We start from the raw sequence: 27,903 nt of genomic DNA on the forward strand, positions 1-27,903 counted from the left end.
TGCATGATGCTTTGTTGTTCTGTTCTTTGCAATTTATGTAATGAATGTGAGATAAAAGCTATGTATATGGCAAAAGTTCTCTCTCCTGTCTCGTGTATTCAAGTTATGGTTATCAGGCACTTTGAAAATCATCTCTAATGTTTTATTTCCTGCTGAAATGAAAAATTTGTTGTTCTGTATTTAAATTAGGCTTTAAAACATTCAAAAAGTGTAAAGGAATATTAAAAAATATTTTATATTGAAGGCTGTACAGCTAGAAGCTGAAATAACTAACAGCAGTGGTATTTATCATGGGATTGGTGAATGGACTGGGGTTATTTTATGTCTTCCAGGTTTTTGAATGCTCATTGGTAAACTTACAGATTTGTATCATGGGAACTTAGATGTTGTTTATGATGAACTGCGACTCAAAGAGAAATAATTTTTCCACTTATTGTGTGATGGCATGTTAAGTATTTAGGAATGTGTGGTGTTCTAATGATTTTTTAAAAATTTTTTAAAATTTATTTATTTGCTTCCCTATTTTTACCCTGAGGCAAACCTGGTAAATGACTAAACACTTCCAGAAGGGCAAAATGTTTCAGAAGAAGTTAGGTATTAGGAGAGGGAGACTCAGAAGACCCAAGTCACTAGTTAGGTTCTTCAATTTAGACTGAAATTAAAACTAAGATCCAGTTCTGTGGTATCAGCATACCTTTTCTTAGGTTATATTTGCTTTAGGTCAAGATTTTCCTGTTTTGTTGCAGGCAGATATAGTAAATCAAGAGAAAGAAGTGGAAACTGTAGTTATGTAAGTTTTCTTGAACTCATCTGGAACAAATTTGATGCACCTTTACGTAGTATTTGGTAATCCCAAAACAGTTCTACATGTGATATAAGTTAAGTGTAAAAAATGAGGAAAAGAACTGTACGACAAAACAGTTTCTGCAATAGCGACCAGGTGATTTTTGTTGAATTTGGCACTCTTCTCATTCAGAAAATAGATAAATGAACAGATACTATGAGTTAATGCCCAAACCTGAATTTCTAGAGGTCAGAAGCCAGGCTTATGTTACCAGTGAAAGTGAGTTCAGCCACTTGGGAGGAAGTGAGAGTCTGATTTGTTAGTTTAGAGATCACTTGGAATGCAACAGATTAGAGCAAGGCTCTGTGCTGAATCTGTTTTGGTTTTAATCTGATTTTCCGTCGTATCAGAGAAGTGCCACATTTTCAAGTCCTGCTGGAACTTAATTACATCCCTCTATTCTCTATATAACTCATACTTTGGATAAACAAATACAAAGGTTTTTTTGAATACTAAGAAAAAAAAAAAAACCCAAAAAAAAAACCACCCCCAAAAAAACACCCAAGCCCTAGAAACCTAGCTTTCCCTTTGCACTACACCATAGAACCTTATGATGAAACACCTGCATTTTGCTTACTGTCTCAGAGGCTTGTGATCAAATCTCATCAGTAGCCTTGTCCTGTGTCAAAACTGAATGTCCTGTTATGTTTGTCACTGCAGTGTGAAAGAATAAAAGAAAATATAGCATGTGGTGGGAGAGAGCATGAAAGGTGAGCTTTGAGGAATTTAGGTTAAAGGGAACTAGCAAGTAGGAATTCCTGGGGGAAACTGTAACCATGTTGAAGAAGTTAGCAGGAAGATGGCTGTGTTAGTCATCCCAACTTTAATGGAGAGCATCTCAGAGACTTGGGGAGGATCAGCATAGGCTAGTGGGGCCTGTGACATCCATGAACCAAGCATTTGGCCATGTGTGACTCTTAATCTTTTGTAAATTTGCATCAATAACTGATTTGGAAGGAAGGAAAGAACAGGAGGTGATATGGGGTTTGTTACAGGAGAGTAGTCCAAGGGAAGGAATTTGGATTTGGAGATAGGGGATGCCTTTTGGGTCAAAGAAAGAAACAAGATCAATAAAGAGAATATCAAGTTAAAACAGAGGTAGCAGTGTTCTATGAGGAGATCAATGTGAATGATCAGCATGGAGATGTACAGAGCTGCTTATTCCCTTAACCTGATTGTATTTGCTCAAATACCCAACTAATTACTTGTGTGTTGGCACGATAGAACATCCCATCAGTCTTTCCCATCAGCTGCCCATGTGTTTCCTGCTCCATTCAAAATAACACTCATGAGCATTCAGTTGTACTAATATAAATCTTTCTCTCTCTCTGAAGGTTTCACTTGTGTAAATGAGGGCTAGGATGTTATAAAGCTGAGTTCTCTTTTCCCTTTCTAGGAGTAAATCTTTGAATGATGTCAGTGCAGAGGAGCTGCAGACACTGCGCAAAATCCGTTATGAAGAGCTGCAGAAGATAAAAGAGCAGTTACAAGAACAAGATCTAAAGTGGCAAGAAGTAAGGGCTCCTTTTCACCTCTCCTTGTGCATCCTTCTTGAAGGGGCTGGATGTCACCTGCCTTCAGTGTCCGTAGTAAAAAAGCTTCGGCATGTGTGCAGCAATTCATAGGGCTGTCTTCTAAAACAACTAATCTCATGCAGCTACTAGAGTTTTTGGGGATGTCTTTCTAATGCAGAATTATTTTATATCTCCTCCTAAGTTTCTGATTAATGCTTCAGGATAAGACTTGTATGTATTGTAATAAAGCCTTCAGGCTTGATTTCTGTGGACATAAAGAGAAGTTAGGGCATAGTTTCTTGTGTTATATGCAAGTTTTGAATACTTTTTTTTGGAGAAATGATTGGAATGTCTGAGTATTTGATCCTGTGGGAGAAAGGGGAATAAATAATACTTCCATGTGCAAATTCTTGAGGCTCCTATCCCCTAATAATGCTGTCTTAAATCCAGCTTGTAAACTGTATGGTAGCTTTGTACAGCATTATAAGCATATCTAAAGACTTTTCAATTTATTAAAATCTCTGCTTGACAATGAGTATCAACAAGAAGCTGAAATTAAGAACAAAGCACCAAACAAGAAGTTCAAAGTTGTTTGTTTAATGCATTTCAGTTCTAATATTCAGTACTTCCCTTAACTCAGCTCTGGTATTTCATGGACAATATTGCCAGTTCACATTGCAGTTTTACAGAAAGGAAGAAACTACAGAAATATCTGTTTTCAATTTACAATTGAGGGCATATTTATTCTCAAGCTAGTGTATCAGTCTAACATAGTAGTGATTTGGAAAAATAATGATATCCCAAATTCTAAAGCTCTCAACAAAGAAATACAGATGGCATTTGCATTAGTTTTTAATTATGTGTGATTGGGTGAAATATTTTAGAATAAAATTGAAAATGTTAAGGGGAGAAAAAATGGGCCAAATAGCCTATAGTCCAGTAATTACAATTGTTAACTTAAGGAGGCAGTGGGCCTGCAACCCTAACTAGAACATGACAACCCCTTTATCATTTAGGGGAAAGGTACATGAAGATGTGGCTGTGATGCAGATGTGCACATAAAGTCAGGCCAATAAATAGCATGTAATGGCATCCCCATTATATGCTATTTATGCCTCTGTAAGTCTAGGAGGCCTTGAGAAAATCTGATTGTGTGCATTCATGTTATTCTAAACAGGATCTAGCAAAATGGAAGAGTCGTAGAAAGAGTTACACTTCAGAATTGCAAAAGAAAAAGGAAGAGAGAGAAGAAATTGAAAGGAGAGCCTCTGAGGTGTCTGGAAGGAGTACCAAGTCACTGAAGGAAATGCAGCAGGAGAGGTAATGGGAGTATTATGTTTAAGAACATAAGTCTAAGGATTTTTATTCCTTTAAATTTTTAAAATAAATTCCTTTAAATCTTTTACCATCAAGTTGCAATTGATTCTGCAGAGATCTCGACAATTTTAGTTGCAAAATAAAATGTAGAAATCTAGGCAATTGAAGGGCTGAATATGGTTTTCTAATGTGCTGTTTGCACAGAATGTTAAACAGTTCTCTCTATAAATGATACTTTACTCTGCTATCCATAAATAAAAATACTGAGAAATTAACATTTGCATTCTCTTTAAATTAGTTAAAACAATAGCACTGCACTGGATAGCTGCCTTTTTTACTCAGGAATAAAGTTAATTATTTATCTTCTTTCTACCACCACTGCATTTGCTGTTTTTTTAGCCATTGTGGAAAACTGCAGCCAGAATTTTAATGTATGTCACAGAGCTGTAAACTTTTACTTGATTTTCCCCTCATCCCTAATCTTTCCTCTGGGTATATACTTTCTGAAGAGTAAAAAGTGTAAACTGCGCAGTACCATCTCTAGTGGTGACAGTCTTATTTATTTATTTATTTATTTATTTTAAATGTACATATGACTGAGCTAAAGGTAATATGCACATGACATGTATTCATAAAAAAAACTAAGTATAATTTTTTTAAAATTTTTTAGTTATTTGTGAAGACAAAAATTAGTTGCTTGAAAAAAGTATGGATGCCAATTGTATTGAATGTTCAGCATCAATTAGAATCCTATAACTGATGTTTTAAAGATTATCCTTGTAATAGTTGTTCATTTATGACAAAGGAATGAATTGCAAAAATATAATAATTAGCTGAATTTCAAGTCACTGTCTTATGTAGGTATCTAAAATTCAGCATTGCATTTCAGAAATATTGAGCACCATTATACAGTTCAGGCAGTGTTATGGGACTATCTTATTCCTGTTCTTTCCTAAATAAATCTGAATTTCTGAGGAGGTGTAATTTGAATGTGTGTCTGTATCATTTACAGCTATGTGTAGCTATATCATTTTCTTGGCAAAGATTTCTGTCATGGTGGCAGCCTGATAATGTGATAGTAGGATGTCTGAGTGCTATGAGAGTGCTGAACTCGGCAGGAGGTGGAAGAAGATAGATTAAAAAATATATGAAAATACTAATATATTTACATGATGCTATTAATTTTCATTTACTGGAGATCTATTATTTGGCATATGCTCTGCCTTAAGCATTTACTGGTTGAAAGACTTTAGGCCTGCCTGTTTGTTGGGTCACTCTGGTATTTTAACAGGCTCTATTCCCATAGGGAAGAGAGAGATCAGGACTCCTATGAGCAGCAGAAACAGGAACACAACTGGGCATATTCACTGAACGATGATGTGTTCAGTGAAGAAAAAGCACCTTCCACAGCAGTAAAAGATTGGTCAGCAGCCAAAGATTACCGTTTGGAAGAGGATACCTCCTACAGCACTAAGGACAGTAAAAATGTGTGCGCCGCACAGCCGCCCAGGGAGAACCTGCCAGAGAGCTCGGCTGCTCAAGAAGCTCCTGCGCCTCCAGAGGGCCTGGAGCGGGAGCAGAGCTCGGCTCTTTTGTCCACTCGTTACTCAGTGAATGCTCAAACTGGGTCATCTCAGGTTTCAGCTTCTCTCCCAAGAACTTACCAGAAAACTGATACCTCCAGGTTAACATCTGTGGTTACACCAAGACCTTTTGGTGTCCACTCAAGAGGAATCTCATCACTTCCACGGTCGTTCACGGTAAAATTCTTCTTCATTCCTGAAGTTTGTAAATTTGGGGTCTTTAATAGCTGGGGGAACAGTAGTTTTAATGTTTTGGTTTTATTTAAATAAGTGCCTCCTGTGTGTTGAAGTCTGTGTTAATAGAGCAGGCAGTTTTGTCATGGCTTTTGAGGTTTACTTGTGTTTCTGTGCTTAAACGCACTCCTAGAATTAAAACTGGTAAATATATTTGGTAACATATTCTTTTTATTACTTGTGGTAAGTCTCCATCATGTGCTTTATCCAAAAAAACTGTTGTTGGAGGTAATTATCTGGAGCCAGATTAACATAATTAAGTGTTAAAGATAAATTTTTCAGGTGATAAAAGCTTACTCTGCTCTGCTGACTTTGTTGAAATTTTATGTTAGGCTAAATTTTGTCTACACTCTAAAGCACTGAAACAATGAAATTGATTCTCCCCTGCCCCATTACTATGATGATTTTCATCATTTTCTCCTAAATCCTTATATGTTTCAATTTAAAAAGTGGTAAGAATGTAAATAATTATAAGCAGATGACTTTAACGAGTTTATCTTAAAAAGTCTGGACTATTTCTTCTGCAATTATTTCAAGAGAAAAAAAAATTCTAAGTAGGTAGTTAACAATGGGTACAGGAACCAGAACTTGCTTCAAAGGGGGGACGTGGTTTTGTTAAATATAAAAATCACTGAAAGATTAAAGGGTTTATTTTTTAAAGCACTTATTTACCAAGCTGTCATTTTTGTCCTAGATGGATGATGCTCAGAAATACAATGGAGAAGTAGAAAAAGCTAAAAGAACTCAAACTTTGTTCACCAGCATTTCCTTTTCACAACCAGACACAGCACACCCTCTCTCCACTGGTGCATTCAGAAGCAGAGGTGAGGAGGAAGAGGAGGAAAAAGGTGTTCATTCAACACCTCCTCCTAGTTTGGCATTACCTTTAAAGTCCCAAGACCAAGAAGCTGGAAGTAGTATTCCTAGGCCAGAGTACGGCATTCCTCCTGATTCTCTTTCACTTGCATCTTCTGCAGAAATTGCGAGTCTGACAGAGCCTGAGGATTCAAAATCCATGGTAAGTGTGGAAATAATGTGATTATTTGGTGTAACTGAATGCCACAGCAGAATAAAAGAGAAAATAACTAAAAGTACATCTAATGCAAGTATTTTTCTGGTAGTAGGAGGACATCTCAGAGACTTGCTATTTCCTTTGATTTAATTTAGGGGAAAGAGAGTATTTGGGGAAGAAAAAAAATATTCTTTTGCTGAATTTTTCCCTATCCAATTTGTCATGTGCTTAATTTTATTTATCATTCAAATTCAGAATAGTTATTCTACATATGTTTAATGCTTGCAAATTTTTTTGCCATTCTCCAAATGAGCACACTGTCTATATAATCAGGTGTGACAGATGAATTGTCTGAGCTGCTGTAGCATTCATTTGCACTTTTAAACTGGTGGTGGAAAATAAAGATCAGCTTTTCAAAGGCTGGCCATAAACATCAGTATCACACTATCCTTTTTTCCATGTGTTGTGACTTGGACTTTTTTTTTTTAGCTATTTATTGGAATCAAATTAATGTTCATGGTAATTTTGAACTAAATCACTGTTTCTTTGTGCATGTGCTTATTGGACAAGGGGCTGGGTTTTTCAGTTTTCTTTTTGAAATATGTATCTTAAGTGCTGTTTCCTCCGATTGATTGCATGTTTCACGAACAATAGCTTTAATTTTTGATACCTTTCTGTACTATCTGTTGATTCAATTCATAACCCTTGACAGATTTGCATTCCTGATCCTGCTGTAAAACTTAATTGTTCCAGTTGCTTGGGTGAAGGTCATAAGACCTTGGATGCTGATTTATGAAATCACTTCCCATACTACCTTTTTAGAAATTCCTTTGCTTCCAAACATTCTTTTTCCTAATTACTTGTGGAAAATAAATACATTGCAGTTTAATACCCTTGATTGCCTCTTGGCCATTGTAATGAATTTATCATAATTTTTTGAAACTGTGATTCCTGTATAAGGAAAGAGATCATGATCTTTTTTTTTTTTTTTTTTTTTGCCTGTGTTGTAGCAAAAACAGGCAGAGGAATTTCTGTTTTAATCAGTGAAAACTGACAGATTTGATATGAGTTCTTAGTATCTGTTTAAGCAAGGCAAATGAGAATAGCATGTACTAGGTCCATTTATTTTGGTCCTGTCAGTCAAAAGACTATAATTTTTTCCTCTTACAAGTGAATAATATGGGGGTATTTTAAAAATAATTTAAAAAGTTGAAAAAATATCCTAGGTTGTGTTATGTAAGTTAACAAGCTCCAAGTTAAGGAATGCAAGTTCCAGTTGATGTGTTTGTAAATCATTGCCAGAGAGATTGATATAGCTCTCTAGTCATCAGGGCCATAACTTCAGGTCTGGAGCACTGTTTTAGAGATGACCTATAAAAATGTTAAAGTTCAGAGTACAAAGTCACATTACTCCTCTGACAAGAGATAGATCTGAAGAGTCATGTTGGGGTGGTGGAAAAAAAAATTAAGACCAGTAGTAACTTCCAGGAACACACTCAAACTCTAAAGGTTTGTATGTTCTCTAGCCCAGTGTGCTAACATGTTTAGTAGATTCACTTTTAATATACTCACCTAAGGACTTGGGTTGTATGGGAGCATTTGCCAGCCAGTAGCTTCGTTGTGAAGAAAAGAATTTATTTCTACCCTGGGCTGTAACGAGGAGTGTTTTCCCAGGAACATTCCTGTAACATGAGGCGTTACCTTGGGATGATGCCGTGCCATGTTGTTTTCTTCTCTATCCAGTACTCAGGTGCTGCTGAAACCACCTCTAGCTACACCTCCCTGAGACTCCAGCTGGCTGCCCCTGCTTCTGCAGTGCTCACTGTAACTGCCTGTTACATCTTACAACATAGGAGCTTGGAGGAATTGGCATAGGTTTCTAGACTTTTAAATATTTTAAGTTAGGGAAAATTAATCCGACTCTTCAGGAAGGCTGGGTCGCTAGGGAACTAAAATGTAGGCGCACATTTAATGCATGTGCAGGGTCCCTTCCATGCACACTTTGCTGGAATATATCTATCTTAACATTGTTTGACAGAAAAATCTAATTTTTTTTCCTTTTATATTGATGTCAATGTCATGCTGATGAAGTGCGTAGCATGCATTTGGGTATTTTAGTAGTTTTTAATGAGCTCACCTTAGAATGTTAATATATGCAACACATGCTCCTAATATAGCGTGGGATTGAAAGCAAGTGTTAGAAAATGTTTTCCCATTTGGTTATTCTTGTTGTTTAAAATGGCGATGTTAAATTTTGATCCAGATTTTGAAAGCATCCTGAATGTCCATTATCATCAAATATCTGAATTTAGCTGATTTGGGGATTATTTAAGGCTTCTGTTACAAAATCCATAGCAAGCTGGTAGTATTTCACACAAAATCAAGAAGATGATTGTGCACCCAAGCAAACCTAGTTGCAGCATGAGCCTAAACTGATGATTCTTATTGTAGAATATGCAAAAAAAAAAAAAAAAAGATTGATTATGGTTATCTAGCTTTTTCACATCTCTGATGCTGTCTGAGGAGGCAGTACTTGTGACAAATTCACAAGACAATCCACGAAGAATCATTTAGGGTTTAATTCCTCCAAGTTCTTAAATTTTTTAGCATTGTGTTGCAAAACATTTAAAACAACAGAAATGCAGAGTGAGAGATACGTGTAGAGAAAATAGAAATGTAAACTGAAAACAGACCTGTTGGAAGAAAAAGCAAATGAGTTAGTTAACTGACTTCAATACTATTTCCTTTGTCTGTGATGCTAATAATAGATGATTAAAGTGCACATTGTGAGCAGCCTCACTTGTTTAGAGGATAAACTTTCCCTCATTTAGATTCCTGTGACACCAGATACTGTAGTGTCATGTTTTATTTTTCAGGAACAGTACAGTGAAATGAGAATCAGTATAAACCAGAGACCTGGCCACAGTCGCAGCTTTGGGTTTGCAATAAATTGGAGTTCTTCAGGAGCCATTGTACAGACAGTTGAAGAAGGTAAATGTATATATACATATATATATATATATATATATACACACAAATTTTTGTTTTTATGTTTCGTTTGCAGAGGCTTCTAAATTAAGGAATTTGCTGCTAAGAATGCTGCAAACATTTTAAAACATCAGGTGTGGAACTGAAAAATCATTATTTAGTTTGCTAATGTATTTCTGTGAATCCTCATCTCTTGAAACAGGTTGAATTCATAAATACCAAAATGCATTTTCCTAATCAAGGAGGGTATAAACATGAATATTTGTTCATGGAGCCTCTTACAGAACAGCATTTAGGGGCAAATACAGATTTTCAATGTCCAGACTGTTTCTTTCAGCTAAGTTTGAAAGATTTCACTTCGCATGGTTTGTAAACACATGCAGAGGAAACTTAGGAGTTAATACTCTTTGTTCAATTTTTCCTTTCTTTGTCATGCTGAATTTTGGAGTCAGCTCATATTCTTAAGTAGTTGCAACTTCTAAATTGATTTCCAGTGCAGTTTTTTCAGTTGTTTTAATACTGAGGGAAAGCAAACATTTTTGTCTTGAGATGACACGTATATAAAGTTTATTTCTAACCTCTAATAGTCTTCTGCAGAGAACGAGTTAGATTTTGTTAAAAAAAAGCAGCAAAACAAGAAAAACCTAAGCAAATGCATATGCTTGTTTTCTAAACAATGGTCTTTCCCATTGCCAGTAATACTTGAGGAATATTGAATTGTGCCCTTCTTTCCACCTAACACAAGATCATCCTGAGAAAGGAGAAATAACTAGAAACTTTTAATTTAGTTAGCCCTGTATTATGCTTTCCAGAGAGGAAACAATACTGTTTAACAACAGTTAAGGAGGAGTCTTGGATTTTTTCTTTTCTTTTTCAAATTCAAGACGTGAAATGGCCCTTTTTCACTATATCTGAGTACTTTTCATAACTAGATTTGCTCTAGAATAACCTTCCTTGAGCAGGGAGGATGGACCAGATGAACCACTTGTGGTTCCTTCCAACCTGTTTCATTCTGTGATTCTGGAAATGCTATTATTCACTTTGCCCAAATAGTAACTTTCCTTTTGCTTTTCCTTCTGCTAGGCTTTGGGTTTAATTTCCTTCCTTGGAGGCAGGGGTCTGTCCATTGGCATTGCCAGCTGAAAACGAGAAATCTGAGGGCAGTAAATGTTCCTGCTGGTCATTCACAAAGGTCCACATGGGCTCTGTCCCAAGGAGAAGATGAAGGCCTTGTGGTTATCTTGGTTATGCCTTATTACCATTCTCACAAGGAGGAGCAGAAAGTATAGACTGAACTGAGAATGGAGTGTATCTCAGTGTTCTCATTTGTAGCCTGTGTTCAGCAGTTTTTTCTTCTAACAACTGTCTCATCTTGTATCCTTACTCAATAGCTGTAGCTCCCTTTGAAGAAATGAAGGATGAAAGAGGTGGATGGCCCATTGAAAGAGTAATATATGCTTTCAGCTGGGCACTTGGAAATGTTGTATTTCCTATTTTTAAGGATAAGTCATAGGATAAGTCAGCTTGGAAGATCACCCAGAGTAATACAGTGCTCAAAAAAAAGTCAAGATGGAATTCAGGCCAAGTGGCCTAGGGCTTTTACCCATGGGGGTTTGAGACCCTCTGAAATGGAGCCCACACAGCCTCTCTGAGCATTATCCTTTCTGAGAAAATTTTTCCTACATATCCAGTAAGACATCTTTGTCCTGGTTTATAACCACTGTTCTGTGTTTTCCTGCCATAAATTTCAATAAAGAGCAGGCTGTCCCTTCTCAGGGACCTCCTGGTACATACTGGGAGGAGGGCTACTGTTAAGTTCTCCTGCAGCCTCTCTTCTCCAGGCTAAACAAGCCCATACTCTTCAGCCTTTCGTCACAGGTCGATTGCTCCAGCCCTAACTATCCCAGTACCTTCCCATTTAACTTGCCCCAGTTTATTGATGGTATTCTTACAGAGGAACACCAAAACTGGACACAGTATTGTCAGTGTAGCATAAGAGGTGCTGAGTGAATTGAATGGTCACTTGTCTTGATTTGTTGGTCATGTTTGTGTTCATACAGCCCCACCACTGCCAGCGTTCCCCCAGCCTTGCTCTCCAGCCCATCAATGCCCAGCCTGTGCCATCACTGGGATTAGTCCTTTTCAGGAGCAGGACCCTGCATGGCCTTGTTGAGTGTCAGGTTCCTGCTCTCAAGAGCAGCCCTGCCCTCCAGTGTATTGGCCGCCCTCTCACTTTTGACAAGGTTTGAAAACTTGATGAGGGTGTGTTTTACTTCCTTCTCCTGCTTATTGGCAAACACATTAATGAGGGTAGGTCCCTGGATACATCCTGATGAGATCCACTTGTATGCAGCCCACAGACTGAGTAAAAGCCATTAACCACTTCCCACAGAGCCTGACAGCCCAGCCAGTTTTTCATCATCTGGTCATTCTGCCCTGTGGACAATACCATCCCACTTTTGATACCAGGATACTGTGGAATATCATGTCAATGGTCTTGTTAAAGACAAGGTGGATTGTAACCACCTCTCTTCTGCCATCCACAGAGATCTAGTCAATTCGTCATTGAAGATAACCAGGTTGGTCAAGTGTGATTTAGGCTTGGCAAATCCAAACCAACCGTTCTAGTCACCTTTTTCTCTTTCTTGAGCCCAGAAAAAGCTTCTGGGAAGATGTTCTCTGATTGTGTTGTCTTCTTAACTAGCTGTATGATTTTCTTGAGATGATACCCAGCATGTGTATTTTTTACTACTTATAGATGACTCTGTATTCTACATATGCTATTCCTTAAAAAAATCTGCTAAGAAAACTGCTTGGTAGGCAATGGTAATTTATAAGTGTTCTCAAAAACCTAAGTAAGAGTTAAGCTTGTAACACAGTGAGACCCATTTACTACATATAAAAAAGGACAGTTCTCATTTTTAAATGAGTTTCCAACCTTTACACTAAAAATTAGTCATTAATCTATTCATTAGTTCTGCCAGCTTCCCCAGTGCCATATCATCTTTATTGTTTCAGTCCTTCCCTTTCACTTTCCCTTTGCAATATTTTTTTGAGATTGTGTTGATATAGGAGTGCATATCTGATCAAACACTTGCAGTCATGTAGGGCATCCACATCCTTCAAGTTGTTTTTTTTTTCTATCATTGAGATAGTGTTTATCTATTGTAATAACAACAGATGGGGATAGGTTAGAGATAACTTAGAATGTATGGAAAATGAGTATTTGGTTAGTTTTGTTATTATTGGGGATTAGTAAGAAAGAAAAGCCTTTTACCTTCACAGAAACCTATGAAAAATGTAAAAGCAGTACATATGTTATATAATGAAAACTAAATCCTCTATAGGAATATAAAGGAGTTATTGTTAATTCCTATAGTCTTGGAGGAGCTGTACAGAGAAAGACAGCTGGTAGCATATAACTTTTGGTGCCTGAATTTCTGGACAGGCTCTGTGGGCTTATCTGGATGTGAATCAGAGCAGAAGCCCACCGTAGGCACCCTGGTTTGCACTCTTGAGAAGCCATTTTGTCCAGAAAATGTGGAGGAAGAGCTGGCAAAGTTACAGGCCAAACATTGAGTAGTGTAAGTTGTTTTGGCTATTTTAGGTCCAGATCTAGAGACTACTGCTGTTGATTCAATCTGTATGGTGTGACTATGGTCTGGATATGCCTTTCTACTAATAGTATAGGAAGAACTGTGCAATCTTCAATTCCCTTCCTTTCCTAAAACTGACTCGAGGTATACTGTTCACACCTCTGAGCCCAGTCTCACCCCTGACAAATTATTTTAATAAAATGAACATAACCTTTTTTTGATTACTGGGGGCTTATTCTGTCACAAGACAGAAATTTTGAGTTCTAATGACTCTGCTGGAGCCCAAAGGTTTCCTGATATCATGAGCATAAGGCTTTGTCTGGATGTGGTTAAACTATATGGTACTAAATATCAGACATGATTCCAAATGTTAAATGGTGTTTTTGAAATTAGTAACTTCAGTATTCATATTTTCGATAGTACCTTCCATAACAGACTTGAAAGTCCATGATTCTTTAACGTCTTCCTGACTCCTGGAGATGCATAGTTTTTTCCAGTTAAACTATTGTCCATGTTTCTTCCTCCAGATGAAAACCCTACCTTTTCTTCTATAATACTGCTTAAAAGCAATTAGTACTGATAACTGCAAATGAAGTTTTTTGTCCTTATTTTAAGAAAGATGCAGAAAGATATAATATGGAGCCATGTTCTTCTAGCAAAGAAGCTAGTGTAACTTTTTAGCTATGACGAATCATTATTTGTTGCAGTACCAGGAAGCATAGCATTTTTTAATTTCTTATCTTCCTCGTGTGTGAAGCCATCTGAATCCTTTGTGGATCAGCCAGAGTTACAGCAGCATTTTACTAATGAGTCAAAAGACACTCAAGATGAAGCATATGGTATCTAAATTTTTCTGTCATACTTGTCCACATTTTTGTAATAATGTAATTGGACATTGGTCTTGGTATATTTTAAGTAAGATGTGTGGATTTCACTACTTACTTTGGAAAATCCTTCCATCCTTCCTTCCTTCTCAAACTTGTTTTATTAACATGAGGGTTTATTGTGCAATCCTTAACTATATTTTTACTTGGCCTTTCTATTTCCTATTCTGCTAAGGGAATAATTCTTAATGGAAGAACCATTCGTGTGTAATCTGTAAAATCTTGCTTGGAGAGTCTCAGTTTCTCAGCTCATCCATTTTCTGAATTAAACGAGAAAACGTTCATGAACTGGTCTTCTATGTACTCTGTTCTCAGTCTAGAGAGATTGCCTGCCAATGTGTAGCAGATGAAAAAAGTATAAAGTGCAGCTTGTCTTGCAAAATATCAGTAGATTCAAAGTCCAACTGGCCATAAAGTTTGCTCTTAGTAGATAAAATAAGTGGAATCCAGAGAAGTCTAGTGGGACAGTACCCAGCAATACCTTGAGTCCAATTACCAAGCAATTCAGAGCTAACAAACTATTCCAGCAAAGCAATAAAGCAGCATGCTCTTGTCAGCAGAGCTCAGAAAATGTAAATGAGAATACGAGAAAGCCAGCTTCTACTGGACTTAACAAAGTACAGGCTGGTTTTTTGTTTTTTTGGTTTTTTTTTTTTTGGTTGTTTTTTTTTTTTTTTTGACAAATAAGAGGATTACCCAAACATTGGCTGAATTTCAGCTAATCGTTGGATATAGACATAGACATCGTGGTGCAGCCGCTCTCTCATTATCACAGATTATAAAGGTGAGTTAGTGAAGGGAAGACTGAACACAGAGGTTGTTTATTGAATGGGCTAGCCTTAATCTGAAGATTTACAAATCCGGAAGACTGATTTCTTTATTGCTCCCCTAAGTTCTAAATTGAAAAGCTACTTTGATACTGAGTTTACTGAGCTTGTGTTACAGTGTAGTGATTTTTTCTAAGACTTTCTAAATATCCACTGTTAAGCATTTCTTTGAATGATTCTCCAATTCACTCTCTTCCAATCACAGCTGTGATAAGAAGAAAAAATATGAATGGAGACATAATAACATTTTTCTTCTGTTTTCTGCAGGCAGCCCTGCAGCACTTTGTCAGCTGCATGTAGACGATGAGATCATTGCTGTCAATGGCACAAAGGTTTCACATATGGACTACAGTCAGTGGGAAGAAGCCATCAGCAGAGCACTAGAAACTGGAAACCTGGTCATGGATGTCAGACGATATGGAAAGAATGGTGAGTTGTTTTGTCGAACAGATACTGTATGCTCTGTAAGGCAAATAAGCTTTGTCTCTGCTGTACCTGACAGCTGAGAGTCCTTATTACCCTTACAGCAGTAATACGTATCTAAGCTAAGTAGTTTGCCAACATGTCTGTTGCATTTTAACACAACTTGGCTTTTTTAACTGCTTGAACATTAGAAATGTCTTGACAAGCAAATTTGCAAAACATTGAACTACTGACCTCACTCTTGTGCTCTGGCCTGTTTCTTAGAGGATGGACAGGTAAAAAAGTGTGCAACCTGCACAAAAAGGAATCTAACATTTTCTTCCCTGCCATACCACAAGAATTAAGAGGGTCTGATCACTAATTTTTAAAGGCCCCCTCTCTCAATCACCAGCTCCCTTACTTCAGGGAAGGAGGATCTTTTGTTCCTTTCTTCAGGGACCCAAACATTGTGGTGCTGTAATCTCTCCAGAATGGTAATACCCATTCTGGGTAGGGAAGGTTTCCATCCTGGCTTGACAGCCTTGTAGCATGTCTTGACTTGCCATGGTTTTAATCAGGAAACCCTTTCAAAGTTCTAGAAGAATTTTTGCAGAGTTAGAAGTGTGACCAGTGACTTCTTTCGCAGTATAAATACAAAACATTATTTTAGTGGGAAGCTAGGTAAATAAGTTACCAGCAAACTGGGGTAAAACCAGAGGGGTTAGGAAGAGACAAGAAACAAATCACTTTATAGGATGTAATACAACTGAAGAGTGAGATTAGTGGAAAAAAACTAATTGCATAAAATTTTCAGTAGAGAGGGGAGAAAGGATGTAGTATGTGAGTTCATTATTTGTCTTTGCTTCATCAATTTGCCAGTTTAGTTTAGGCTGCCTTTTCTTGCCCATCTCTGTGCTTCCTGATGAGCATGGATATGAAAATGACCCTTCTCTGGATAATGTATGAGTCTCAATGTATCTAGAGTGAGTAAAGTCGGAAGAATTTTCTCAATCCTTACTAACACTAATGAAATAGTTTACAATGAATGCTAACTCCTCTCTAATGTTCAGCTGCTGTAGCACATATCAGCAAAACATCTTTTGTTTTGGCAAACTTTTATCTGGCTTATGACTAACACTTGTATTTTTGGGGAAGGCGGTCTGCTATAAATGCCCTTTTTCCCTGTCTTCACAAATTCTACCTGATTTGTGTGTCTCCCTCTTCTGTTTTTGTATTATTTTAATGTTTTCACTAGCTCTTGTTCTGTTCTTTGACCTTACTGTCTATATTAATTTCTTGATCCTCCACATACCAAAAAGACTGGGGCAAAGACCTGCCTTCCCTGCCACATGTAAGGCATAAAATCCTCAATCTCACCAGTATGGCTACCAACATTATAGGTACATCTGAAAATAAATGGATTGATGCAACTTCAGGAGAAAAAGTTTCAAATGCTTCCACCATATCCACAAAAAGAGATTTCTCCAGCAGCCTTCAAAGTTCTGTGAGTATATTTTTGAAGGTTCATGGGAGATGGGCGGAGGAAGAAAAAATGTAATGTCTTGATAGTGGTAGAATAGAGAAAAGAACTTGTAAATCTTCTGTTCCTTAAGCAATACAAGTATCTGCATCTGAAATATGGAGATGTAGCTATGTATGTATTAAGGTAAATAAGATGTTTTAAAGACTTGCTACTGTCTATTCATGAGAGGACACTGGTGAATGATAAATATTAAAACACATGCAGACTATCTTTTGACTAAAACTATATATAGTGTCTGTTCTTCAGAGAAGATTTTGACCTGAATTATTAGCCTAAATGGAAGTTGCAGCCCCAAAGAACAGGTGCATATGTGCTTTCAAATTACTTGTAAATAAAAACCTACCTGCCAAGGAGCTGAAATGGGAAGGTCTTGGCTTCTGGAATTTTCTTGCAAGTTAATGTGTTTTATTTCTGCAGCAGTTCACAGCTGGTTATTGATTCCCTCAAATGCATACAGTAGCTTTATTATAAATTACACTGAGGAAGTTTTCAATTGTTTTTTATCCTTTTATAAAATATTATAAAGTGTTTCATGACATATAGTTCCTGATAGGAAAGATGCCTAGTTGGATAAACTTCCACAAATCTAATGAGCCTAAGAAATTTATTTATTTATTCATTTATTCATTTCAGGATACAGAAACAAAATTGATAAATGGAATGCAAGGAGATCCTGGCTCTAATGAACAAAGAGGTAAACCACTGTTTCTTTTCATCTGCCAATTGTGTGGTTTGCACCAAGCACAGACAGTAAACCTGTAATGACTGGAAGCGTTATACAGTGGGTGAAGTGCGACCTTAACAAACCAAAAGCTAGACAGATATCACAGAGATCTTGTTGCATCCAAACTGGGTTTAGCTTGCTTCCACAATTTGCTAAGCAGTTTGAGAACTGACAAGAAAGCTGCAACAAAGCCCCCTGTCTCTTCATTAGTTGTTGTAAATTTAATGTGTGGTAGGGGTGAAAGAGATGAGGGCACACAATTTATTGTAATTGCTACAGCATTGTATGGAGACTAAGTTAATAAGAGTATTGACTTATTTCACTGCCCAGGAAGAGTGTAGAGTACTCAACTTTTTGCTATTTTTTCCTGCCTCTTTCAGTTGTAAGGTTTTGGGTTTGGTGGCTGTTTTCACTATTATTACTTTACTTTTATTCCTGAAAAACAATATTGATAATACTGATATGAGCAGTTATAGCCTTACTTGACAGTAGCGAGAGAAACCAGGTATGTATACTTCCTAATGGAATAATAATCCTTGAATAGGAGCTTTGTATTTCATTTTAGCTTGAATATACATGGCAATTCATAGAAAAATTCCCCCAAGATATCACTCGCCATCTGGAGATCTTTTCTGGTGGCCTTGAATGGTCATTAGACTCTTCATTCCGTTTTGGAATCCCAGTCAAGAATGGTTAAATTAGGGAGAATCTGAATCTGAGTTTGACACTTGATCTTTTTTTATAGTTGGACATTTATACTGATGAAATGAAATGAAATCCTAATTAGTGTATGATGCAACCTCCTAAGGTTTCCCTTTGTGTTTCAGGGGCTTTTTGTTTTTCAGAAAGGATGTTGCAGTGTATGGGAGGTTTAACAGAAGTTTCTTATCCAGTGGTTATAGTCATTTAAAAAAAAGGCACCTCATTGACTTGTTTGTATTCTTTGTATTTTTCAAATAGCATCTGAGCCTATTTCTTTGAAAAACTTAAAAAGGCGGTCACAATTTTTTGAACAAGGTAAATCAAAGAGCTAACATTTCATGTACTTCCATGAAATTGTTCCTGCTGCACACTCTCCCTAACAAGTCTGGTGCTGGGTGCTCTACCTCTTCGGTGTTGTTTCTACAGTTACAGTGAAGCAACATAATTAATTTCCCTTCTTTCCCCAGGGTCATCAGGTTATTCTTACAATTCATGGGTCTACCTTTGTGGTAATGGGTCTTTGCGTGTTCTCTTATATCTATAGCTGTTTAAATCTTTTCTGTGTCGTTCATACTTTTTTTTCCCACTGGGTTGAAGTAAGAAGGGTGGCACTCTCTGTTCAGGTTTGCTACTACCTACAAAACAAGAATAATGGTGAATATTCCAGCAGGATTTTAGAGAAGATCTCTGAGCTGTTGATGAAGTATTTAACTCTGGATTTGAGTTTGAGTTGCAGCTCTGTGATTTTGCATAAATTGGTATAAAAAGGCATCTGCTGGCTTTCCACTATGTGATGATGTCACAAGATCCCAAGAAGACCAATATAAATTTTGAATTTAATATGCTAGCATTTTTTAAAAAGGCAATGAACAAGGCACTCAATTTTGGTTTTGTAGGTTGCTTTTCAGCATTTTGCATGTCACAGCTCACATACTTCCACTAATGTTGTATGTCTTATGCTGTCTTTGGGCTATGTATGCCTTGCTGTTTTGCTGTAGCCTGAAAGAGTGAAATTCTGGCCTGCTAGAATCTCAGTTGAGTTTTGCCAATTATTTGAGTGGGCCAGGATTTTGCTTTTAGAGGTGATGATTTCTGGTTTTTGCCAGAAGCGATATGTGAAATGCCACAGCATATATCTGTGTTCGTGGTTCTGTTTGCTTTTAAATACTTCTGCTGTATCTGCAATATTGTATCTGCAATATGGTGGTATTTGTTGGTGTTGGGGTTTTGTTGTTGTTGTTTGATTTTTATTTTATGGCTGCCAGAAATTTGTTTTTTCTTTTAATTATTTTTTATAACAATATTTGAGGTATTTCACTTGTGCTTGAGGGGGAGGACATGGTTGTATTTCTAGAGTGCATGTTCAGTACAGCTCGTTAATTTTAAACTTTTGACACTTTAGCTTTGCAATTACATGAAGATTCCTGTGGAGCTCAGCATAAGCTTACAGGGGTGAGAGAAGAGGGGAGCAAAAAAGGTGTATGCTTCCCTTTAATATCTCCTGGCACAACTGTAATAGATTAAGCTGATTGCCTGATTTTCACTGTGGCTGTTGCAATCTGACAGAGACAACAAAATTGTGCATATATAGAACGGATGCTAACCTGTGACTCATTAGAGTCTTTTGTATCCTAAATATGAACTTTTTTCCACTTCATGTGATTATACTTCAGAATAGTGTTGCAATTTTTTTCTTTTATGCTTTTTTAAAAAACTGAAATATGAACAGCTAAGTAACAAGTATACCGTTGACAAACGAAAATAGTGATGGTGCTTAAGAAATTATTACATTTAAATTTGTGTTTCTCCCCATTTTCTCAACTTTTAATAAATTAGCATAACACACATCTCTCTCTAGTAATCATTTTGTCACAGGATGACAAGGCCAAGTGTGGTAGCCTCAAATAGCAAATGGTTTGTGGTGAATGGTGACCAGTTCACTGAATTCAAGTGTGCTTTTGGAAGTAGGAAAGAAGGAAAGTTGGAGAGCAGAAATACATGGTTTTGTGGTCGAGAAGTAGCCAGTGGCCGTCAGTTGCTCTTAATTCATGCCAAGGGCAGTAGATGAATAGCTTCTTTACCCTTGTGCAGTGTTCTGGGTATTGGTCATGCTAAACAGTTGGGTTTCACAACAATAATAATAGGAGAGGTATAGTAAAGAACCTTTGTGTTGCTACAGTGGAAGGTATACTGCTAATTCAAGCAATTGCTGATGGCACTTGTAAGCATGCAAAGCTTTGAAACAATTGTGCACATTAGAAAGCACCTAATAAATTCCACCCTTGAGAAAGTTCAGCAGGGCAAATGCAAGCATGTTTCACTAAGGAAGAAAAAATTAGTCTGAAGCTCAGACTTGCCACAGTTACACAAGTCTTGCAGTAGTTATATATGGATCTAATGATTTCTCCTTTTTGCCTTCCAAAACTCCCAGGAGGCCCAGAGCCTGCAATGCCTGATGTAAGTACTATTTGAGAACTACTAGTTGGTTGTATAATCCTAGTCTTTTCAAGAAGTTCTCTGCTTTCTATTACTTCTTATACTGCTTTACAATTTTGATGAAATCTGAGAGTACTGGCTAAGATTTGCTTTGTCAAGGCATGGTTGCTTTCTGTCCATTCAAAGAAAAGGGTAATTTATGTCCTTGTCACTGTAAAGCACTAGCGTTGGTAATGGTTTCTATTTCCCACTCTAAAAAAAAATGTTTTAAAATGTAGAATGTTGATTACATGGAAGGAGGATAATACAAGTTCATTTCTCTGCTATATTAGCTCCCAGTCCCATCCATCAGCGCTCCCAGTCGTCGGGTTTGGGATCAAGAGGAAGAGCGAAAACGACAGGAAAAATGGCAAAAAGAGCAGGACCGTTTGTTGCAGGTATAATTAATCTTCATAATAGTGGGCTGTCAATCCCCTGTGTGTAGCAACAAGGAAAGAAAAGTAGCAGATGACTTCTGCAGTTCTTCTTACTGATGGCCTGGGGAGACTCTCAGGTGCATTTTCTGGCCTGCACAATTGCACACAGTAGGAGTTACTCAGAAAAAAGAGGACAGTCCTTTAGTGAGCATCATGAAATTAAACACACAATGTGTATTCGCTACAGCCAGAAGTGCTCAGTCTTCTGGGTCCGCTGGTATCTTCTTAATGACAACAGAATTTAAAGGGTAAAATAAAGAACTATGGGGTCTTCCTTTTTGAATATGAATTGTATTTTTTCCCCTTTAGGAAATTGCCGCTAGCCTGAGTTTTACCTTCAATTAGCGATACTGCTTTGTATTCATATATGTAGAGGAGGGAGCCAGTACCTGCCTGCTAGCAATCAGCTAATCGGTTGGAATAATCTGGTTCCCAGGACCTCTGAGTCAGGAAGCTGAATCTGCTAATGCAAAACCACCTTGATAACCAGTAGCTAGAGCTGGAGGGGGGTGTTGCAGAGGGACAGGGCATTGTTTGAAGTCATAGGATAGCACAAAAAAGCCAAGCATACATTTCTGCAAAGAGCTCACCTCAATGAAGTGTAAGAACATTCAACCATATTCAGCAAGACACATCTCTGCAAATTAAAGTTTGTTGTTTGAAGTCTGATGGCTAGGAGAGACATCAGTGAATATAATTTATTCTGCACAAGCACTCTTTGGCTGCATTCAGCAGAAAACTGTGATGTCAAAGTACAAGCAAAGAATCTCTCTTGCTTTTTGAATGTTTCATCTTTTGTTGTTCCTTTTAGCTTGCAAACTCTGCAGGGCAGCAGCTGTACCTTCCTAAAGTTACCTGTGGTCTCTGTTATGGTTTGAGATGGCTTTAAAGAGTGTAAACCGTGGCTCCCCTTTCTTGAGAGCTGACTTAGCCATCTGCCATCACTTTTCTTTGTTTCTCCTTTTTTAGTCCTGAAGTGATAAATTTTACCAGAGTAATAATGATCTTTCTCTTCCCCATGATCCTAGTAATGACTTTTCAAATAACAAAAAAAGGAAGCAAAGTCTTTCTTTGCTTATTTCCAGCATCTTAGAAGGAATACTTCTGACATCCTTAAATGTTTTGCCTTTCCCAAGATAAAAGTGGTGACTGAAAAAACCACCAAAATATTTACCATGTGCTTTAAGCATTGCTTTAAGACAGTATATTGATTTCATACCAAATCTAGACAAAAGACAAATTCCAAGGTCCAGAAATTGGGTTTTGTGTAAGGTAGCATTTCAAAAGAATGAGAGATCTTGCTCACTACTTCACTTAGTGATCTCTTTGTATTTACCATATTAATGTGCCTGATTCCAAGTTAAATACAACCACTGTGTTTTTCCAGAAATACCTTTGATAGCTGAGGTGGTTTTTTTCAATTTGTAACTAAACTGGGGGACAGGGACTATGAGGTTGGCTTTTGTGAGACTTAGCATGTAATAAGCCTGGAGTCTCAAAAATAAATTACAGAACTCCTTTGGATTGTAGTTGAGCTAGGATTTCATTTGTGGCAGACCAAATGTTCTAGTGGAGCTCAGGGATGTTTTTTGTCTGGTCTGTTTGGTCTGTTAAAAAAGCACATTCAATTCCAGTGTACATTTTAATGAAAGTTAAAAATACCATGTTTCTTATTTGCATGTTTAACTTCAATCTAACCTAACAGGAGAAATACCAACGAGAACAAGAGAAACTGAGGGAAGAATGGCTACGAGCTAAGCAAGAAGCAGAAAAAGAGAGCTCCAAGTATTTTGATGAGGTAGGCTGTGAATAAAGCTTTGACTAGCTTCATGAGGGCTTTTTTCCCCTTATACTAGATGCATGCAAGCAGGTAAATAATTAGATTTTTTATGTCATTTATCTTCTCATTTTGAAAAATAAATTCTTGTCTATGACTTGGTAGAAAGAGATTGCAAAAATTGGATGGAAAGAGTAGGTGGGGTGTATTGAGATATGTTGAATTTGTGTTTTTTCCTTATGAGCTGGTTAGGTAACTAACACGAAAAATATATTGGCAAAAAATCACAGCATGTATTGATTATTGTGATCATAAATGGAGACTTTTGCTGTTTATTTACCACCTGATGCTACTTGTTGGAGTTCTGCTTCAGTACTTTATCAGGAAGCATGTTCGTAAGTGTCTGCCTTGTAACTGGCAGACAGTTCATTTGATAAATTAACATACCAAATCAACTTTAGATTTCCAGTTATATATTTTACAACACTGAATGTGTGTAGTTTCTGTAGATGCTGACTTCTGTGGCTGTTGTTTATGTGAAGATGAACAAGTTTTTTCCTGAGTATGGGAACTGTGTGAGGTATCTCTTCATTACTACTAAGTGAGTGCTGCTTCAGACATCCAAAATAGATCATTTGTGTTTACACAGTCATGAATAAGAAGTAGACGATAATTTAAGGCTTAGAACTTTAATAAGAAAGATTTTAAGCTGTTGAAGGACTTTGTTGTATAAGAATCTAAACCATTTCATACTTTTTCTGTTAGAGGTTTTGATAGACCTGTAAACATTTTTTTTTCCCTGCAACCAAAACATCTTTTGACCACTGAAAGGCCTTTTCTCATTTTTGAGAAAAGTCGCAGAGTGATAAGTCTGAGGTTTGACTTTGAAATGGTAGGAGAATGGAAGAGAGTGGGAGATTCCTCCACATGAGGATTCATGTGAAATTCATCGGTCTGATATAGATTGCAGTGTATATCTTTGTGTATACACTCTTAAGTAGGTCTCAGGTTTCTAAGTCAAAACAGTAGGGAGAAATGCTGGGTATCATGGAAGGGTTTGTTTTCCATGGGTATTTAAGTGGGGAAGGGATGGCTTGACATGTAAGCGATACTTTGGAAAGCAGAATGTTTCCCATAGTTGTGGCCATGCTGCCTGTGGTGCTTGCTAAGGCTGGTGTGTGGATTGAAGCTCTTGAGTTAGGAGAATGTGAAACCAAATTGTGCCCTGCATCTTGCACTGGAAGTGCCGGGTATGATTTTATACATTCTTACCTTATAGAGTAAATTACATTTTCTGAGTGAGCAATCAATTTAAAAAACAGATCCCTTCCCTAAAAACATGATTTTTTTTTTCCTTTGCTACAGGAGCAGACTGTTCTAACACTAAATACAGCATCCGTCACTTCTCAGGCTCCACCTGTGTCCAGCTGGAGAGCAAGCCCTGAAGCAAAAGCTCCTGAGGAGCCAGAACGAGACGGAGAAAACGAGCTGGCAGCGAGCTTGCTGCATGAAGAAGGAAGGAGAAGGCTTCAGGAGGAACGGAGGATCCAGGAAGAAGCAACCAGGCATTTTGAGCAAGAACAGGAACTCCAAGAGCTGGAGCTCGAGAGACAACGTAAAGAGAGGGAGCAGCAGCATGCTGAGGAGCAGAGGCGGCAGGCAGAGGTGGAGGAGCAGAGGCGGCAGGCTGAAAAGCAGAGGGAGGTGTCAGTGGAGGTGCCTCAGTACCAAAGGTGTGCATTTGTGCTAGGATGTACTTTCTTTTCCTTCTGCAAATTCAAGCCCATTTCTACCGGGGCAGTGTCTGTCCTGAATGTATAAAGATGTTCATGTAAGATTCATGCTGCAATCATTAGGTGCAAAATACCATAGGATACTCTTTCTTTCCAAAGACAGAAGGATCAGGCATAACACAAAGTCCTTCCCCAAGAATCAAGTGCTATATTACCCTACTTCAGCCATTTTTTAGAATGGGATGTGTAAATACAGTAATTACAGCCAAATGAAAGAAGATCTGAAGGATTTAATGAGAAAATTTTGTAAGAATTGTGTATAAGCCAGTGACTCAACTTGAGAGCCAGTGACTCAACATACAAGGCTTCCAGAAGAAATATCAAGTTAACACTTTTCCAACAAATGTGTGGCTGATTTTTACAGATTTCTCTCTCATTTTAATTCAACAGTGTAACAATAAAGCTTAATTGCAATTTAACTACTGGGTTTATTTGTCAGAGAGGGGTATCATGGTATATGAGTAAACTGTTACTTCCTTATATATCATAGCCTGTTATCAACTGCAGATATATATTTTTTCTCTCATTGCCTACTTCAGCAGCTTGATTTAAAACCAAACAAACAAATACCCACCTATTAGTTCTCAAGTTTGTGTTCTTGCCCAGAAGTTTTCAGACTACTGTTACAGGAGATTAATCTGTCTGAAACCGATTAAACCAGTAACCTTGCCTTATTGTGTCTCCATTTACCTTATTGCCTTGTGTGACTTGTGGCTTCTCTTGAGGTTTTTCTCCTTTTCTTATGTAAGTAATAAGAAATAACTGAAAAGAAAACATAGTATCAAGCTAAATCTTAGGAGAAAGTAATATGATTTTAAAAACTGCATGTATTTACAGAGGAGGTTGTAAGACCCAGAGTTACTTTAGTTTAATCTAAATGACTGGTGCTTGATATGCCTGCTGAGCAAAGCAGAGAACAATGCTACAATGGCTGAACAGGTTATTCCTGGCAGCAGAACCAGAATAACTTTACAATTTTGGCTTGTCCCAGTTGCAAGATGATAGGACTTTGTGTGGTAACTTATTAAGCTGCTGTAATAGCTGCATATCTAAATCCCTGGTGCATTCTTTAGTCCATGGGGATTTCATTGCTTCTGAGGTTGCTGCCAAAGGATGTGTTTTGCAAAACACGGGTGGTTTTGCTTAATAGTAAAGGAGCAAGTTCAGTGAAACTGGGCTTTAAAATATCTGGTGTTAAATATTTGCTATAAGATGATATCCAAAGATAAGACTTGAAATCTGAAATGTATAAACACCTGCAAAGGCATGATACTTGCTGCAAAGTACACTGAGGGAGGGGACAGGCTAAAGAGTGTTTTCTGTGGAACTTTTTGAGTTTATAAACTGCACCTGTACACTCTTCTAGAAAAAAAAGTAATTTTTAGAGAACTGCTTGGACAAAATTTTCCTCCTGGCTTTGAAATGGATGAGATAATCACTGTTGTATACTGATGCTTGTAATTTTTGCAGCACCTTAGTCTTTGGAATTCTTTTAATACATCTGAACTTTCTCTATTTTCTCTGAGGATACTTACTGTTTGCTCAATTTCTAGATTTTTTTAAAATATGTATTTTGCTTCTAGACATTACGAGCGCTATGAAGTTTCTAAAACAATAGAGGATCGAGCTGGCCATCCTGTCATTGACAGGTAATAAGAAATTGAATCAGTACGTAGTTGAAACATCTTTAGCAATAACCGTTCTGGTATGCTCATGTTTGGTTTCCTTGTCGCTTCACAAAAATGTAATTTCAGGCAGTTTTTCTGACAACTCTTCTTTTTCTGCCTTCTTTTATCAGTTGTATTTCTGACTGTTAAATTAAGACTTCTCAGAACTTGACTTGTTTGGGGGGGTTTAATTTAAACTGTTGTTTTTTTTTTTTTTTCCCCTTAAGGATCTATTTTGAATATTTCCCTTAGGAACTGTTTATGTCTATGTGTGTCTTTTTCTGTATATGAACATAATGTTTCTTTTTTTTCCAATAGGCATTATGAGCGTTATGAAGTTTCTAAAACCATTGAGGAGCAACCTGGCCAGGCATTTGCTGACAGGTATGTCCAATATTGAATCTCAACACTGACTGTAAAATCACCATTTCTTTGTTAGAAAAATTTTAAAATTCTACCAAACTTCAGTCATAGCAGCTAAATGGATATGTTGGATTGCTGTTGTGTTTTGCAGTTTTTATGGCATATTTTCATATTTAAAAAACAAATGGCCAAACTTTTGTCAAATTATACACTGTGTTGTAAGCAACAGCTAGTCAGTGGGATTCTACAGGGAGAAAAAAAACTGTGAGGAGGTAAATATGTGGGTGGTACTAAACTTACCTGGCTGGAAAACAGTTTCAGATATCTTGTGGTTGTGTCATAGCGTGCTCTACAAACTAAGGTGCAGTCATCCCAATTGAGGTTGTGCACCATGAGAGAGTAAACAAGAAGGGAAGTAAGGGAAGCAGCGGCATATTTATCAAGGAGATAGTGCCTGTTACTCTTGTAATTTACACAAGTTAATTTTAAGGTACCATCTCTTGCTTTACAAATCAAGCCTTTGTTTGGCATTGCATCTCACAGTAGTTCTGAAAGATGACTTCTGCTGTGTGTTTGATCACTTCTTGTAGTTGAAGTGAGCATACCTCTTTTTATATAAAGAGGAACTCCAAAAATTACTAGGTACAATTAATGGATCTGTTCCTAATGATGTGTTACTAAGATCTAGATCTAACTTTAGAAGGAGCATGCACTAAATAGTTACATCTTGGATATATGTGTGAGGAGGACACTGCTGTTTTCTTCACTACAGGCAGCTGTGGGACTGTTGCTTCTTCTTAAATAGATAATAAAATAGGTCCACACCACAGGACAAACAGTAAGAACTTAAGGAAGCAAGATGTGATATAGTTTATGCTTCATCTATCTCCAAATAAAGGACAAGACTCTTTCAAAATGCGGCTGTGCAGCCAATGCTGTATGTGTAAAACCATTAATGTAGCAGCTTAGATTTAAGACCAAGCAAAGGATTTATTTTAAAATATTTTCTTTGTGAGTTATTTTAAACTAAAATATTGGCTGTGCTACTTGAGGCTAATAATACAGCAGAGGTGTTGCTGAAGCTTCTGCTCTGTACTGTCAGAAAACCAACTTTTTGCATTTGTCTTCCTGTATATGGCATTTGTTGAATGCCATTACTTGGCTGAAACTCAATAAAAAATTATGCTGCTATGTATAATCAGTGAACAGTAATTTTTTCCA

The 27,903-nt window shown here is 37.3% G+C and overlaps 1 protein-coding gene across 30 annotated transcripts in view; it reads left to right on the plus strand.

The window, feature by feature from the left end:
- Nucleotides 1-27,903, plus strand: part of LMO7 (LIM domain 7) — a 130,162-nt gene that overhangs the window by 92,456 nt on the left and 9,803 nt on the right. For 15 of the 30 annotated variants that reach the window (XM_068182334.1, XM_068182344.1, XM_068182343.1 and 12 more), the window contains 15 exons: nucleotides 2,241-2,358; nucleotides 3,536-3,678; nucleotides 4,967-5,435; nucleotides 6,187-6,510; nucleotides 9,381-9,495; nucleotides 15,067-15,228; nucleotides 16,521-16,705; nucleotides 17,378-17,438; nucleotides 18,429-18,485; nucleotides 20,602-20,627; nucleotides 20,939-21,043; nucleotides 22,788-22,880; nucleotides 24,225-24,592; nucleotides 26,236-26,301; nucleotides 26,638-26,703. In XM_068182334.1, the coding sequence (XP_068038435.1) occupies nucleotides 2,241-2,358; nucleotides 3,536-3,678; nucleotides 4,967-5,435; nucleotides 6,187-6,510; nucleotides 9,381-9,495; nucleotides 15,067-15,228; nucleotides 16,521-16,705; nucleotides 17,378-17,438; nucleotides 18,429-18,485; nucleotides 20,602-20,627; nucleotides 20,939-21,043; nucleotides 22,788-22,880; nucleotides 24,225-24,592; nucleotides 26,236-26,301; nucleotides 26,638-26,703 (2,358 nt within the window). Of the gene's footprint in view, nucleotides 1-2,240; nucleotides 2,359-3,535; nucleotides 3,679-4,966; nucleotides 5,436-6,186; nucleotides 6,511-9,380; nucleotides 9,496-15,066; nucleotides 15,229-16,520; nucleotides 16,706-17,377; nucleotides 17,439-18,428; nucleotides 18,486-18,637; nucleotides 18,680-20,601; nucleotides 20,628-20,938; nucleotides 21,044-22,787; nucleotides 22,881-24,224; nucleotides 24,593-26,235; nucleotides 26,302-26,637; nucleotides 26,704-27,903 lie in introns of all 30 variants that reach the window. The other 15 variants (XM_068182337.1, XM_068182339.1, XM_068182354.1 and 12 more) reach the window with 8 other exon arrangements.

This window comes from Anomalospiza imberbis, chromosome 2 (assembly GCF_031753505.1).
Source record: "Anomalospiza imberbis isolate Cuckoo-Finch-1a 21T00152 chromosome 2, ASM3175350v1, whole genome shotgun sequence".
NCBI lineage: Eukaryota > Metazoa > Chordata > Aves > Passeriformes > Viduidae > Anomalospiza > Anomalospiza imberbis.